This window comes from Budorcas taxicolor, chromosome 5 (assembly GCF_023091745.1).
Source record: "Budorcas taxicolor isolate Tak-1 chromosome 5, Takin1.1, whole genome shotgun sequence".
Lineage (NCBI taxonomy): Eukaryota > Metazoa > Chordata > Mammalia > Artiodactyla > Bovidae > Budorcas > Budorcas taxicolor.
The window spans coordinates 143,729,835-143,746,438 of NC_068914.1; the positions used below are offsets into that span (position 1 = coordinate 143,729,835).

Sequence of the window (16,604 nt, forward strand, 5' to 3'; positions counted from 1 at the left end):
CGGTTTTCTATGTACAATGGCGCATGTAACATATAGTACATATATAATACATATATATATAGGGATGATCTATTATATGTATTAGTGTATATAACATGTAGTACATATAGTATACATATGTTATTATATACACTATACATAAATATATATGTATAAAGTATGCATGTGCATATATATAAAAACATGTTTATATAAGTATATATGTATAGTGTCCATTCACCTGATTATGACTGAAGAAACAAAAAAGCTTGAACACAAAAAAGTGTTTTAGTGTCACAAAAGCTGTTAGAGTTGGTTATAAGAGACAACTTTCTCATCTGCAGTCTAGACAGACAAGAGTCACATTACAGCATATCAGCAACTATACTGTGACTGCTCAGTTATTATCTGTTAACATCTTCTATCAAAGGAGGAATTTTTCTTTCCCATGATCTGAATCAAACTGTTATTCCTTCAGTTATTAAAGGCCTAATCTATACAAACACAGTGGTAGAAAACTAATTTTCCCATTTATGATGTTTTCTTTATAAAGCCTTATAAGTTGGATACTAATATTTTCATTGTACACATAACAAAGCCAAAGTCCAGTAGAGTTGTATATCTGCAAATCTGCATAGGTTAACAAGTGCTTGAGTTGATTGTCACAAACATTATTTCATGTATCCATCCAGCAAGTATTCATTGAACTCCTGTGTTCTAAGCTCTATTCTAGGTACTAGAGATGCATTGTAAAAGACAGCCATGTCCCTGCTCTTAAAGACCTTACTTCCCAGTGAGGGAAGTAAACAAAACAATTACTGCTTTAAAAATATGCATTTATGTAAAAATTTAAAAAAAATCTCAGATGATGATATGTTCTATAAACTAAAAGAGTGAGATAACAGTGACTCAGTTGAGTTAGCCCCGAAGTTGTTCCCACTCTTTGCAACTCCATGGACCACAGTACGCAAGGCCTCCCTGTCCATCAACAACTCCTGGCGTACACTCAAACTCATGTCCATTGAATCGGTGATGACATCCAGCCATTTCATCCTCTGTCATCCCTTTCTGCTCCTGCCTTCAATCTTTCCCAGCATCAGGCTCTTTTCAAATGAGTCAGTTCTTCCCATCAGGTGGCCAAAGTATTGGAGCTTCAGCTTAAGCATCGATCCTTCCAATGACTATTCAGGACTGATTTCCTTTAGGATGGACTGGTTGGATCTCCTTGCTGTCCAAGGGACTCTCAAGAGTCTTCTCCAACACCACAGTTCAAAAACATCAGTTATTAGGTGCTCAGCTTTCTTTATGGTCCAACTCTCACATCCAGACATGACTAGTGGAAAAACCATAGCTTTGACTAAATGGATCTTTGTTGGCAAAGTAATGTCTCTGCTTTTTAAATGCTGTTTATGTTGGTCATAACTTTCCTTCCAAGGAGTAAGGATATTTTAATTTCATGGCTGCAGTCACCATCTGAAGTGATTTTGGAGCCCAAAAAGATAAAGTCTATCACTGTTTCCATTGTTTCCCCATTTATTTGCCATGAAGTGATGGGACTGGATGCCATGGTCTTAGATTTCTGAATGCTGAGTTTTAAGCCAACTTTTTCACTCTCTTCTTTCAATTTCATCAAGAGGCTCTTTAGTTCCTCTTCACTTTCTGCCATAATGATGGTGTTATCTGCATATCTGAGGCTATTGATATTTCTCCTGGCAATCTTGATTCCAGCTTGTGCTTCAATGAGTCCAGCATTTCTCATGATATACTCTGCATATAAGCAGAATGACAATATACAGCCTTGATGTACTCCTTTTTTTATTTGGAACCAGTCAGTTGTTCCATGTCTAGTTCTAACTGTGGCTTCCTGACCTATATACAGATTTCTCAAGGGGCAGGTAAGGTGCTCTGGTATCTCTTTCAGAATTTTCCAGAGTTTATTGTGATCCACACAGTCAAAGGCTTTGGCATAGTCAATAAAGCAGAAATAGATGTTTTTCTGGAACTCTCCTGCTTTTTTGATGATCCAACAGATGGTGGCAATTTGATCTGTGGTTCCTTTGCCTTTTCTAAAACCAACTTGAAAGCCTGGCTTGGAGAATTTTGAGCATTACTTTACTAGCATGTGAGATGAGTGCAATTGTGCAGTAGTTTGAGCATTCTTTGGCTATGGAAGATAATTTGTGCAGGTGTTCATGGAAGATCTTACTGGGCACATGTGAGGTAAATATAAATGAGAAAAAAGACATAGCCATAAGAAAATCTGAGAGCAAAGGAAACAAAAGAAAAAGTACCTTCTATAAAATGAAAAGAAGTTTATCATTTTCAAGGAACAGAGTGATAGCATAGCTGGCCCATGAGGAACAAGAGGGACCATTGTTGGAGTTATCGACCTGTTAAGACTGCAGTCTTTCTCCTGCTCATAGTCTGCTAATTGTTTTGCAAAGTTCAAATTTCACAGATAGTCAGTGTCCAGTTATAAAAATTAGTTTCACACTTACATGGAAATAATCAGAGAGAAAAATAAACATTTGACAATGGTAGAACTGGAACATGATTTCTGTGTTCACCCAATACGCTGTTGAAAAGCCCTGCTTTCCATTGGAAGAGACACATAGCAATGATGATCAAGTGTGTATTTGCTTTCCTCTTTTTAAAATATTTAGCCACACCACATGGCATGCAGAATCCTAGTTCTGAACCCATGCCTTTTGCATTATCTAATTAGCCTACAGTAAATGGTAATTTCCTAACTAGCCTACAGTAAATGGTAATTACTAGCCTACAGTGGTGGAGAAGGCAATGGCAACCCACTCCAGTACTCTTGCCTGGAAAATCCTATGCACGGAGGAGCCTGGTAAGCTGCAGTCCGTGGGGTTGTGAAGAGTCGGACACTTACTGAGCGACTTCACTTTTACTTTTCACTTTCATGCATTGGAGAAGGAAATGGTAACCCACTCCAGTGTTCTTGCCTGGAGAATCCCAGGGATGGCAGACCCTGGTGGGCTGCCATTTATGAGGTCGCACAGAGTCGGACATGACTGAAGTGACTTAGCAGCAGCAGCAGCAGCCTACAGGGGTGGTGTACTTGCTAACTGTCCGACTCTTGCAACCCCATGGACTGTAGCCTGCCAGGCTCCTCTGTCCATGGAATTCTCCAGTCAAGAATACTGGAGTAGTTTGCCATTTCCTCTTCCAGGGGATCTTCCCAAACCACGAACTGAACCTGGGTCTCCTGCATTGCAGACAGGTTCTTTACCAACTGAGCTACAAGAGAAGCCCAAGCCTACAGTAAATGTCAATTTCCCACCCACTTGACCATAACATTTTCACAAAGGCTTTATTCTGAAAACAGAATATCTTTATTCAAGTCACATTAATGACAAAATTTGAGGATACTAAAATTATTAAGTAGAGCAGTATTTTGATCCTCTCCTTAAATCACCAGATATAGAAATTCTGCATTTATTTTACATTGAGCTTAATAACTTACCTGGATGATATTGATACTATGGTAATATATTTTTATAGTTATTATACTCTAATCTAGCAAATGGAAGAAAAATAGGATAAAAAGATATTACTAAGGGGAAATAAGGCAGTCCAAATGACAGTAATGCTGCTGCTGCTGCTGCTGCTAAGTTGCATCAGTCATGTCCGACTCTGTGCGACTCCATAAACGGCAGCCCACCAGGCTCCCCCATCCCTGGGATTCCCCAGGCAAGAACACTGGAGTGGGTAATGACAGTAATATATAACATGAAAATTGAGGAGATAAATGAAATTGATCATTTAAGATAAACAATTTTAGAACATAGAAAGGAAGTTCCAGCCACAAGGTTTCTATTTCCTGCATTAAAGCAACTACTTACTAGATAACTTACTAACTAGATAACTTAAGAAATTAGTTCCCAGGGAAGAAGTGAACGGCACATTTCTAAAAGCCAGTTTATAGTGCACTAAGTAAAACACTTCCAGACTGGAGAAAGATCCATGAGGATAGATGTCTTAAATTTTTTAGCCAACAATAGATCTTCTAACCCCAAACGGTGTTGGGTTCATAGCAGATGTTCAATGAATATTAGTTGTTAAACTTATGATTTAATGAATGAATGGGATTCCAGGGAAATATGACTCTTCAAATTATTTCCATATCAAATATAAGAATCTCTAACTTTTAATTCTTTACTTGGATATTCTATTTCCTAAACAATTTGTTTTCTACAAATTTAAAAATGATGTCTCAGATTCTGGGAAATTCCTGCTTGCCTCTTCATACTGCACCTACATTTGTGAGAAAGCACATTTCAGATGGCAGGGGAAACCCATAACTCACCACAACAACACATTGTAAACTGTCTGGGCCTCTGGAGCATGAATTAAAGAGAACAGGAGTATCTGAGCGACTAGGAGGTGAGAGGAAGGGGGTGGAGACAACATAGCTGAATATAAACGCTGAGGTATCTCAAAGACACAGAGACAGAACAAGAGCTCCAGCAGAGAATTTCACTGTAGGTTGGCTCCACTTGGGATTAACCAGGGTGATTGTGACAAGGATAAAGATGAATTCTGAAGATTTTTCTGCAACAGAGACCAGCTCCTTGCACCTGAAAAGAGAACAACAAAGTAGGTCAATTCTTTTTCTCTAAATACTAGTAATATCTATATCTATGTTTATATCTATCTATCTATGATATATACCAGGAGTTAGGGAGAAAATCAAGCTTGCCTTTTGTGGAAAAACTTGGCTATGTTCCATTTGAGCAGGATACAAGAGAAAGTGGGAAGAAGTAAATATTTCTTTATCTATGTGAACACAGAATACCTGAGACATGAAAGGAAATCACAAAGGTGAATTTTAGAAACGCCTTAAAGATCTATCTCTTTGTTTTATTTTATACCATCTCAGTTTTTCAGATTTAATTAGAAAATCCCCTCCCTAGCCCAGTGAACAATTTTTTATAACTGTCTGGATATCCCCTAGGAAGCACTGCCTCTCTTTATGAAAAATTCTATTTTTCTTTTTAAATTTTTAAATTTTAATTTATTTATTATGTGAGAGAATTCTATTTTTCATATAAATCATTATGTTCTTGACTGGCTGAACCTTGTACCATTGTGTGCTTTTCGTGGGCTTTATCTTGTGTTTTCAAGAAAACATCCTCCAGTTGCTGGGAACACAGGTTTCCAGACTTTGAGAGAATAGCCATATAAGCATCTGAATATTTATAGTGTCCAAAGGCAATTTATTGTGAGAACCTCATAAAGAATTCTTGAAAACACAATCGTCTTCTCTAGTCCTATGGGTGCTCTTTCCCTCCATTTCACTTTTCTATTTGTTGTTGTTGCTGTTCAGGCACTAAGTTGTGTCTAACTCTTTGTGAACCCGTGGACTGCAGCATGTGAGGCTCCCCTGTCCTCCACTGTTTCCCAGAATTTGCGTATATTCATGTCTCTTGAGTCAGTGATGCTATCTAACCATCTCATTCTTTGCTGCCCCCTTCTCTTCCTGCCTTCAATCTTTACCAGCATCACGGTCTTTTCCAATGAGTCGGCCTTTTGCATCAGGTGGCCAAAGTATTGGAGCTTCAGCATCAGTCTTTCCAGTGAATATTCAGAGTTGATTTCCTTTAGGATTGACTGGTTCAGTCTTGCACTCCATGGGGCTCTCAAGAGTCCCCCAGCACCACAATTTGCAAGCATCACTTCCTTGGCACTCACTTTTCTATTTCATCCAATTGTGGACTTCAAATTCTGTATGAATCAGACATTTTTCTTCCTTTCTTTTATTTTTCATCAAAATATGATTACTTTTGCTGTATCACTTTTCTCCTTTTCTGTTTGTCTAATCTATCCACAGACCTTGTCATCTCTTGTCACCAGGGTTTTCCCATTGTTTTCCAATAACTTTTTTGGTGGAACTTTCTTGACTTATTTCATTTCTCTCTCTCTTCCTCTCATGTTAATGAGGTGCCCCAAACACTAGAAGGTAGGAACTAGAGTTTACTTGTAAACCCAATTATCCAGTAACAAAGAATGTGTTCTGAACAACAGAGATGAAAATATCTAGAGGAGGGGGTTGTTTACCAAATATGTGTCTACTAGCATGGTTTGCTTTAGAAAAGCATTTATTGCCTCTGGTAAAACTATCTTTCACTTAGGAACACAAAATCAAGTGTGGATATTGCAAACCACATAAAATTTTTGGTGACCAGATACCCATAACTTGATGACTCAGCTGAGTTTCCTGAAAGAAAAAGGTATATTAAAAAAGAAAAAAAAGAAGGAAACCATTCAATAATAGCATAGTTGAAATAAGAAGGAATTAATTGTAGGAATTCTGAACTTTTCCTGAAATCATCCCAATCTTCTATTGAATATTTGATTTATGAATATTTAGTCTATGCTGCTCTTGTAGCTTTATCAGTGTGAACAATCTTTGAGCACCACCCTTGGGGGATTCGATATGTACTAGAGGATTTGTTTTAAAATTTCTCCATTAATGGACAGGGCTTGTAACCAAACCGGAAGTATACTCTTAGGGGAGTGTTTTGTTGCCTAGGTGATAAAACAAACTGTGAATAACAATAGCCCTAACTAATGAACTAATGATATAACTTAAAATCAGAGAATCACCTCCACAGCTTACCCACTGGATGTCCAAGCCAACAGTGTGAGTCCACTGGATAAGCCAGTGGACTCTGACATCCGTGAGCTACTTGGATGTGTTGATACCTGCTGAGGAGCCAGAGATGTTCCTGCATTGAGTTTGAGCCCCTTCGTTGAGTCTCACATGGTGAGAAGTGAAACTAGACAGAGAGCTCTGAAATTGCTACCCTAAATACCAAGCGCTGCTTCTGGTAATAGTTGTATGCTGATGAGAAAATAAAGATATGCTTTAACAAGTTGAGAGAAATAGAACCGGATAGGAGTGAAGTAAAGTCTTCTCTTTGAAAATTTGAAAGCAGGCCTATGCTGGGAAAAACAATGTTCAGAAGAGGCAAATGTTGTCTTAACATCCATTGCACAGTAAATTGCTTTGAAGGAAAGCAGCATCTCTGTCTAGTTAAACCTTAAAGAATACAATTATAATATATGTTGAATTTTCATAGCTACTGAGTACATATTTGGGGAAATATTTTATAATCTCATTATTGTGACTGGATTATTTCATTTTTAGCCAAAAATAGCTTATTCAAAATTTGAGGAAACGTAACTTATACATTTTATATAAGAAAGTAGGGAGACATATAATATTTTTTTAAATGTCTCAAGAGAAAATCAAATGTCTCTTTCTTACTTCTATAGCCTGCCTAATCATCCACTTTCTCTCTTCAGGTCATGCCACTGGGACTTACTCTGCAACATATCATGAAGGATCCATTCATGTTCCTATCCCATGTGCTGTAGTAAACGTGGTCTTCATTACCACTCTCATCATAGCTCTCGTTGCTCTATCAGGTGAGTCTGCGCTTCATGAGTTCATCAAAAATTCTGATTAATCTTAGATCATCTCATTTTTCATACATGGTGAATTTCCTAGGAAATATAAAATATGGTTCCACATTCCTTAGATAACTGATACAATACTTTTCTAGTTTTTAATGCTTTAGAACTATTAAAAATTGTTTATGATTTATATAACATCATGGGATAAAATTACATGTGAGAAGATATTTAACTCTGGAAGAAAAGGTGTTGATTTAGATCCTAAACAAATCAATATTTAACTGGAAAAATGTGGGCTGCCCATTCATTGTCGATCAAAAAAATGATATCTGAGCCATAGATTAATTAGGAATTGGACAGTCTCTTATCTCAAAAGACACACAATAGTGGGTATGGATAATTGAGATAATAAGAATATATCTAGAAGCTTCCAAGAGCTAGTTTTGTTATTTGAAACATACAGCTATACCAAGATTCATTTGTGTTTTATACACACATGAAATTTTACAATGTTAGGATACATCCCCAGCCATAAACCTTTTTGTATTCTGAATTGCTACCCTGCTAATATTCTCTCCTCCACCTTGCCATATAGAGTTATATCTATTACATCTTCAAATTATTCCTCCTATGTAATCAGATGCAAAACCTTAATTGAAATTTATAATATACTGGGCTGGCCATAAAATTCAGCTTTTCTGTTATCTGAAACCAACTTTTCAGCCAACCCCAATACCTTATACCCCTTTTCAACTAGAATCAAAAGACTATTTTCAAGATTTTTAAATTTCCCCTCCACTTTCTGACCCAACTGACTCCCTCTTATTTCTTAGAACTTATACAATGATGATGAGGTACAATAAGAGATCAGATAAAGTGAAAAACTGCCTTCTTGCTCTTCACGGAATTTACCTTCCTTTTTTTTTTTTTTTTAATATCTTTAAATGGAGCATAACCTATAAAAATTCTGAATCAATGTGCTGTACACCTGAAGCTAATATAGTGTATGTCAACTATATTTCCATAAATTTTTTTTTTTAGTTCATCTTCTTTCGTCTCTTCCTTTGTCACCTAGTAGAGTATCCCTGAACTACTTTGTACCCTATGGGTACGTGGTTCCTTGTGTTGCTAAAACAAACCATTTTTATGTTCACAGTGGGCCAGTACAACTGTCCAGGACAATATGTGTCATCAGCGCCACCAAACACCCATGTGTTTCCATGCTCAGATGATTGGATTGGACACAAGGGGAAATGCTATCTTATTTCCAAGAAAACAAAGAACTGGACCTTGGCCCAAAACTCTTGCTCCAAACACGATGCCACTCTTGCTGTCATTGATTCTAAAGAGGACATGGTAAGATAGCATTCAAAAAGAATTCCATAAAGTATTGGTATTCTTTTTTATTTTATATAGCTAATCTGTGATTTTCTTCTGTTTCCTTCTAAGTGTAGATATTCTGTCTGTCTCTGACCCGGGAAAACTTAGTCACAGAAAACCACATGATCAGTCTGAGGTCCAAATGAGAGTCCAGTGTAGTCTTTACATGTGATGTGTTTAGCTTCAAAGATCAGAAATCCAAATGAGCTGAATTCACATAGCACTATTAATCGTTCAGTTCAGTTCAGTTCAGTTGCTCAGTCGTGTCCGACTCTTTGCGACCCCATGAATCGCAGCACGCCAGGCCTCCCTGTTCATCGAGTTAATACAAAAGATTAGCTGAGCTACACTGCTTACTAGTTGCAGATTTGAGAAACAGAATTTATTACATACTTATCAGGAGGAGTGGTTTAACATACACTTCCTTTGTTCTTCCTTCAAGAACTTTTTAAAACAATATGTGGGTAGAGCTGAACACTGGATTGGGCTGAGAAATGAAGCTGGCCAGACATGGAAATGGTCAAATGGCCAAGAATTTAACAACTGGTGAGTTTCAAGATATCTCTTTATGCTCCCAAGGCTGCCAGCTCCCAAAGCTGGCAGCTTTCCTGTTCTGTTTTCTTTTTAAAGTGTTGTTCTTTATGAGGATTGTGCTCTTAGAAGCAGAGCTTTAATATTCTCTTTTGTATGTTATACTCTGTGGGAAGGGTCTCCAACCTCCAGGATCTAATGCCCAATGATTCAAAGTGGAGCTGATAAAAAAAATATAAAATAAAGTGTACCATAAATGTAATGTGCTCAAATCATCCCCAAACCATCCCCCTGCCCCAGTCCATGGAGAAATTATCTTTCGTGAAACTTGTCCCTGGTACCAAAATAGTTGAGGACAGCTAAACTATGGAATTCTTAAAGAAGGGCTTTAATAGTAATATTATCCTTTTTTATCTGCTTGGAGTTCATACAATAAGTACTTCTAGTAATTTGATCTCAGTAAATTCTAGTGAAATAAGATTCAAATATTCCAGGTATAATTATGATGATGTAAAAAAAAAGTTCCAATCTAATATTTGTATTTTATTGACAAGCTAATTTTGGGAACTAACTTTTAACTTTCCCAGTTCTCATATTCACAGGGATAAAAAACAATATTTCCAATACCTATTGGTAATTAGAAGCTTCTGTGGATCTGAGAGAAAAATTGCCCCAAAATTAAAGATGCTGACTTTATTTCCATTACCTGTACATTTTCAAGTTTGAAGGACGCTGTATAAGTTTAGTGTTAATCTTTGTCACTCAGATGTGAATGAATTGCTAGGTCTCTAGTTTCATGAAAATGAGAGATTCAGAGAACGAGTTTAAATCTCTAGAAAAAGATTCTCTAGTATGCCCCACATCCACAAATGGGCACCAGGGGCTGTTACCCCCCAAAATTGTATGAACTAATATGCATGATTGTTGAATGTGTGCACTTTCTGGGAAGTTTCTTGAAGGGTTTGTGCACTCAAAAATCAACAAGAGTCACTCCTGTAGTGACACACCAGCCAAATGAATGGAGCCCTTTACTCTTATGTTTGTATCTTCTCTCCACATACTATTCTTTTCCATCATTGTCTACTGTCTCTACAGATTGTTCTGTGATCATTTGACTGGTGTACTTGCCTCATGCATTCCAGCTTAAAAAAAAAAAAAAAAAAGCAGAAGCTATCACCACCACCACAAAGTTGATTTTCATATAACTGAACGGAAATGATGGGCTGAAACTAATTCCGGTTTCTTTACTGTTTGACAGGTTCAACCTTACGGGGTCTGAGAACTGTGCAGTTCTGAACAGTGAAGAGGTCAGCAGCACAGAATGTGACAAGAATTTACACTGGATATGTAGCAAACCCTCCAAATAAAGAGGAATCATATTTGCTTGTAGACATTTTAACATGGAACTCTAGGAAATGTGACAAGTGTGGGCAAATGCTGCTCTCTGGTCAGAAGTTTCCCATTAAGACTTTGTGAAAACAAACAAACAAGCAAACAAACCTTTGTATTATTTGGGAAACTTTCCTCCACACAAGACTGGAAAAAAGGGAGAAAAATTCCAGGCGTGTATGCATTATGGAGTACTCCTGCCATGATCTGAAAGTGTCACAGGTTGACTGATAAATCTTGTCCAAGGATGAGATAAATGACTGCAAAGCTTTTGAGTGCACTTTATATTTTTTTGATTCAGAGATAATAAAATAACTAGGTTTAGAGTTATTATTTATTGTTGAATGACTACAAACAATATATGCCCTTCATGCATTTATACTGTATGAAGGAATTAGATGGTGGTATTAAAACTGAATGTAAGCAAAGAAAATTTTAACTGGTAGTGCAGAGGTTTAGTCTAAATGCATTTTACTAACTCCAAGGACATTAGCAAATGGAAAAATGTTTATGAAATGAAGCTTTGTAATATTTCTCTCTTTTTAAAGAAGTTTGTCATTTGCTTTTCTTTCTTTCTTTTTTTTTTTTTTTTTTTTTGTCATTTCTCCCACAAAGAATGGGATGGTTAGGTATTTATGTTATTTTTTTCACTTCTTCACTGTAAGCCTGTCTTTTTCAAAGGTATATAAAGTATTGCCTTATATATAGTCTCTCACAAAGATAAGGACAAAAAGAATATGAGGAATATTTGTAAAACAGATAAAAGTGTTGGAAAATGTGCAATATGTGGTGTGGCAAATCTCTATCAGGAAGGTCTGTATTGTTCAAATCTGGAATAATAATAGTTCTATTGCTTATCAATTTGTGGCTTTCCTGACACAATTATATCATGTGCAATACTTCATGTGAAATATTTCCTAAGTGCAATAAAGTGTGTTTATTTGTTTGTCTTTTGTATCCAGTGCAATTATAAGCTGCTTTTATATATGTTAAAATAAAAGTAAAATAAGCAAAATGATTTCTAAGAAGTGGTGATTCTTACAAAATACATTAAAACTTACATCTCATACTAGAAAGGAAGAAACAGAATACTATAACATTTTTTGGAAGACATACCTATTATAAAACCTTAACTTTATAATGATTTGTACCTGGAAAGTTGTTTTCATGTGTGTTTTCAGAAGGTCTATACAGAAAAATTTCAGTAAATAGTCTACTTGACTTGAGAGGAATTTATGTCAGTTAAAAGTTTTTTACTCTATAACTTCATTTTTAATTTTTTTAAACTTTTTTATTTTGTATTGGAGTAAAGAGAGTTCCAGAAAAACATCTATTTCTGCTTTATTGACTATGCCAAAGCCTTTGACTGTGTGGATCACAATAAACTGTGGAAAATTCTGAGAGAGATGGGAATACCAGACCACCTGACCTGCCTCTTGAGAAATCTGTATGCAGGTCAGGAAGCAACAGTTAGAGCTGGACATGGAACAACAGACTGGTTCCAAATAGGAAAAGGAGTGCATCAAGGCTGTATATTGTCACCCTGCTTATTTAACTTCTATGCAGGGTACATCATGAGAAACGCTGGACTGGAAGAAGCACAAGCTGGAGTCAAGATTGCCAGGAAAAATATCAATAACCTCAAATATGCAGATTGCCACCACCCTTATGGCAGAAAGTGAAGAGGAACTAAAAAGCGTCTTGATGGAAGTGAAAGAGGAGAGTGAAAAAGTTGGCTTAAAGCTCAACATTCAGAAAACAAAAATCATGGCATCTGGTCCTATCACTTCATGGGAAATAGATGGGGAAACAGTGGAAACAGTGTCAGGCTTTATTTTTGGGGGCTCCAAAATCACTGCAGATGGTGATTGCAGCCATGAAATTAAAGATACTAACTCCTTGGAAGGAAAGTTATGACCAACCTAGATAGTATATTCAAAAGCAGAGACATTACTTGGCCGACTAAGGTCCATCTAGTCAAGGCTATGGTTTTTCCGGTAGTCATGTATGGATGTGAGAGTTGGACTGTGAAGAAGGCTGAGTGCCAAAGAATTGATGCTTTTGAACTGTGGTGTTGGAGAAGACTCCTGAGAGTCCCTTGGACTGCAAGGAGATCCAACCTGTCCATTCTGAAGGAGATCAGCCCTGGGTGTTCTTTGGAAAGACTGATGCTAAAGATGAAACTCCAATACTTTGGCCACCTCATGCGAAGAGTTGACTCATTGGAAAAGACTCTGATGCTGGGAGGGATTGGGGGCAGGAGGAGAAGGAGACGACAGAGGATGAGATGGCTGGATGGTATCACTGACTCAATGGACATGAGTCTGAGTGAACAAAGGGAGTTGGTGATGGACAGGGAGGCCTGGCGTGCTGCACCTCCCTGGGGTCACAAAGAGTCGGACACGACTGAGCGACTGAACTGAACTGATAGATGATTAATAATGTGATAATTTCAGATGAATAACAAAGGGACTCAGCCATGCCTATATATGCATCTCTCCCTCCCCAAAATCTCCTCCCATGAAGAATGCCACATAACTTTGAGCGAAGTTCCCTGTGTTACACAATAGGCCCTTGCTGGTTATCCATTTTAAATATAGTAGCCTGTACATGTTGATGCAAATGTTGTCCAAGTGAGAGAGTCACCTAGACAGATTGATAAGAAGTCTAGGGGTCCTCAAGGAGACAAGGGTCTGGAATTCTCAAGGAGGAAGAAAGGACAAACATTTTTTTCCCCTCTACATTCCTTAGGATTATGTATCCTGCCTGAGGACAGTCAGGATAAACCTTCTGGCTAATTCTGTTACCTTAAAATGTAAGTTATGAGAGTAGGTCTGGTGAGATCTTTACAACCTCCAGACACTCTTTGGAGTCATTGGAGAGTATATAACTCCATTGCTAACACTAGCAAGGGGGTACTCTTTCTTTTTTTTTTTTTTTTGGGGGGGGGTACTCTTTCTACCCCCTTCTGATGTCTATGTCAGAAGCTTTCTCTATCTCCTTTATACTTTAATAAAACTTTATTACACAAAAGCTCTGAGCAATCAAGCCTCATTTCTGGCCCCGGATTGAATTCTTCTCCTCCAGGGGATCCTGGCATCTTTGAGTGGTTCAACAACAATCTTTCATGAGTTTCATCTCTACCTCTCTAGTTGACCAGCTATTTATTTAGAATTTGGTAGAAATTTTATTATTAGCTAGAAATTAAGTTAACTAATACAAGAAAATGGACTTAGAGCAGTACTTAGCTCAAACTGAATCCTAGTTCAGTTCAGTCTCTCAGTCATATCCGACACTTTGGACCGCATGGACTACAGCACACCAGGCTGTCCTCTCCATCATCAACACCTGGAGCTTGCTCAAACTCATGTCCATTGAGTCTGTGATGCCATCCAACCATCTCATCCTCTGTCATCCCCTTTTCCTCCTGCCTTCAATCTTACCCAGCATCAGGGTTTTTTCAAATGAGTCAGTTCTTCACATCAGCAGGCCAAAGTATTGGAGTTTCAGCTTCAGCATCAGTCCTTCCAATGAATATTCAGGGCTGATTTCTTTAGGATAGACTGATTGATCTCCTTGCAGTCCAAGGGACTCTCAAGAGTCTTCTCCAATATCACAGATCAAAAGTATCCTTTTTTTAGTGCTCAGCTTTCGTTATAGTCCAACTCTCACATCCATGCATGATTATTGGAAAAACCATAGCTTTGACTGGACGGATATTTGTTGGCAAAGTAATGTCTCTGCTTTTTAATATGCTGTCTAGGATGGTCATAGCTTTTCTTCAAGGAGCAAGAGTCTTTTAATTTCATGGCTGCAGTCATCACCTGCAGTGATTTTGGAGCTCCCCCAAAATAAAGTCCGTCACTGTTTCCATTGCTTCCCCATCTATTTGCCATGAAATGATGGGACTGGGTGCCATGATCTTACTTTTCTGAATGTTGAGTTTTAAACCAACTTTTTCACGCTCTTCTTTCACTTTCATCAAGAGGCTTTTTAGTTCCTCTTCACTTTCTGCCACAAGGGTGGTGTCATCTGCATATCTGAGGTTATTGATATTTCTCCTGGCAATCTTGATTCCAGCTTGTGCTTCATTCAGCCTGGCATTTCTCATAATGTACTCTGCATATAAGTTAAAAAAACAGAGTGACAATATACAGCCTTGATGTACTCCTTTTCCTATTTAGAACCAGTCTGTTGTTCCATGTCTAGTTCTAACTGTTGCTTCTTGACCTGCATACAGATTTCTCAGGAGGTAAGGTGGTTTGGTATTCCCATCTCTTGAAGAATTTTCCACAGTTTATTGTGATCCACACAGTCAAAGGCTTTGGTGTAGTCAATAAAGCAGAAGTAGATGTTTTTTTTTGAAACTCTCTTGCTTTCTCAATGATCCACCAGATGTTGGCAATTTGATCTCTGGTTCCTCTGCCTTTTCTGAATCCAACTTGAACATCTGTATGTTCATGGTTCACATATCGTTGAAGCCTGGCTTGGAGAAATTTGAGCATTACTTTGCTAGTGGGTAAGATAAGTGCAATTGTGCAATAGTTTGAGCATTCTTTGACATTGCCTTACTAAGGGATTGGAATGAAAATTGACCTTTCCTAGTCGTATGGCCACTGCTGAGTTTTCCAAATTTGCTGGCATATTGAGTGAAGCACTTACACAGCATCATCTTTTAGAATTTGAAACAGTTCAGCTGGAATTCCATCAGCTCCACTAGCTTTGTTCATAACAATGCTTTCTAAGACCCACTTGACTTCGCGTTCCAAGATGTTTGGCTCTAGGTGGGTGATCACATCGTCATGGTTATCTGGGTCATGAAGATCTTTTTTGTATCAGTTCAGTTCAGTCGCTCAGTCGCGTCCGACTCTTTGCAACCCCGTGAATCGCAGCACGCCAGGCCTCCCTGTCCATCACCAACTGCCGGAGTACACTCAGACTCATGTCCATCGAGTCTGGGATGCCATCCAGCCATCTCATCCTCTATCATCCCCTTCTCCTCCTGCCCCCAATCCCTCCCACCATCAGAGGCTTTTCCAATGAGTCAGATTTTCACATGAGGTGGCCAAAGTATTGGAGTTTCAGCTTTAGCATCAGTCCTTGCAAAGAAATCGCAGGGCTGATCTCTTTCAGAATGGAGTGGTTGGATCTCCTTGCAGTCCAAGGGACTCTCAAGAGTCTTCTCCAACACCACAGTTCAAAAGCATCAATTCTTTGGCACTCAGCCTTCTTCACAGTCCCACTCTCACATCCATACATGACCACAGGAAAAACCATAGCCTTGACTAGATGGACCTTAGTCGGCAAGGTAATGTCTCTACTTTTGAATATGCTATCTAGGTTGGTCATAACTTTTCTTCCAAGGAGTAAGTGTCTTTTAATTTCATGGTTGCAATCACTATCTGCAGTGATTTTGGAGCCCCCCAAAATAAAGTCTGACACTGTTTCCACTGTTTCCCATGAAGTGATGGGACTGGATGCCATGATCTTCGTTTTCTGAATGTTGAGCTTTAAGCCAACTTTTTCACTCTCCTCTTTCACTTTCATCAAGACGCTTTTTAGTTCCTCTTCACTTTCTGCCGTAAGAGTGGTGTCTTCTGCATACCTGAGGTTATTGATATTTCTCCCGGCAATCTTGATTCCAGCTTGTGTTTCCTCTCGTCCAGCGTTTCTCATGATGTACTCTCCATAGAAGTTAAATAAGCAGGGTGACAATATACAGCCTTGACGCACTCCTTTTCCTATTTGGAACCAATCTGTTGTTCCATGTCCAGTTCTAACTGTTGCTTCTTGGCCTGCATACAGATTTCTCAAGAGGCAGGTCAGGTGGTCTGGTATTCCCATCTCTCTCAGAATTTCCCACAGTTTATTGTGATCCA

General features: G+C 38.2%; 1 protein-coding gene across 1 annotated transcript; it reads left to right on the forward strand.

The window, feature by feature from the left end:
- Window positions 1–4,538: 4,538 nt before the first annotated feature.
- Window positions 4,539–10,703, forward strand: CD69 (CD69 molecule). The gene is made up of 5 exons (XM_052641409.1): window positions 4,539–4,602; window positions 7,315–7,437; window positions 8,582–8,781; window positions 9,248–9,351; window positions 10,595–10,703. The coding sequence occupies exons 1-5, from the start codon at window positions 4,539–4,541 to the stop codon at window positions 10,701–10,703; spliced, it is 600 nt and encodes a 199-aa protein (XP_052497369.1).
- Window positions 10,704–16,604: the final 5,901 nt, after the last annotated feature.

Excerpts from the sequence above, each read along its gene's own strand:
- CD69 (XM_052641409.1), top strand. The coding sequence starts at position 4,539 with ATGAATTCTGAAGATTTTTCTGCAACAGAGACCAGCTCCTTGCACCTG. Across the intron at positions 4,603-7,314 it reads CCTGAAAAGAGAACAACAAA|GTCATGCCACTGGGACTTAC; the intron begins GTAGGTCAATTC and ends TTCTCTCTTCAG. Across the intron at positions 9,352-10,594 it reads GGCCAAGAATTTAACAACTG|GTTCAACCTTACGGGGTCTG; the intron begins GTGAGTTTCAAG and ends ACTGTTTGACAG.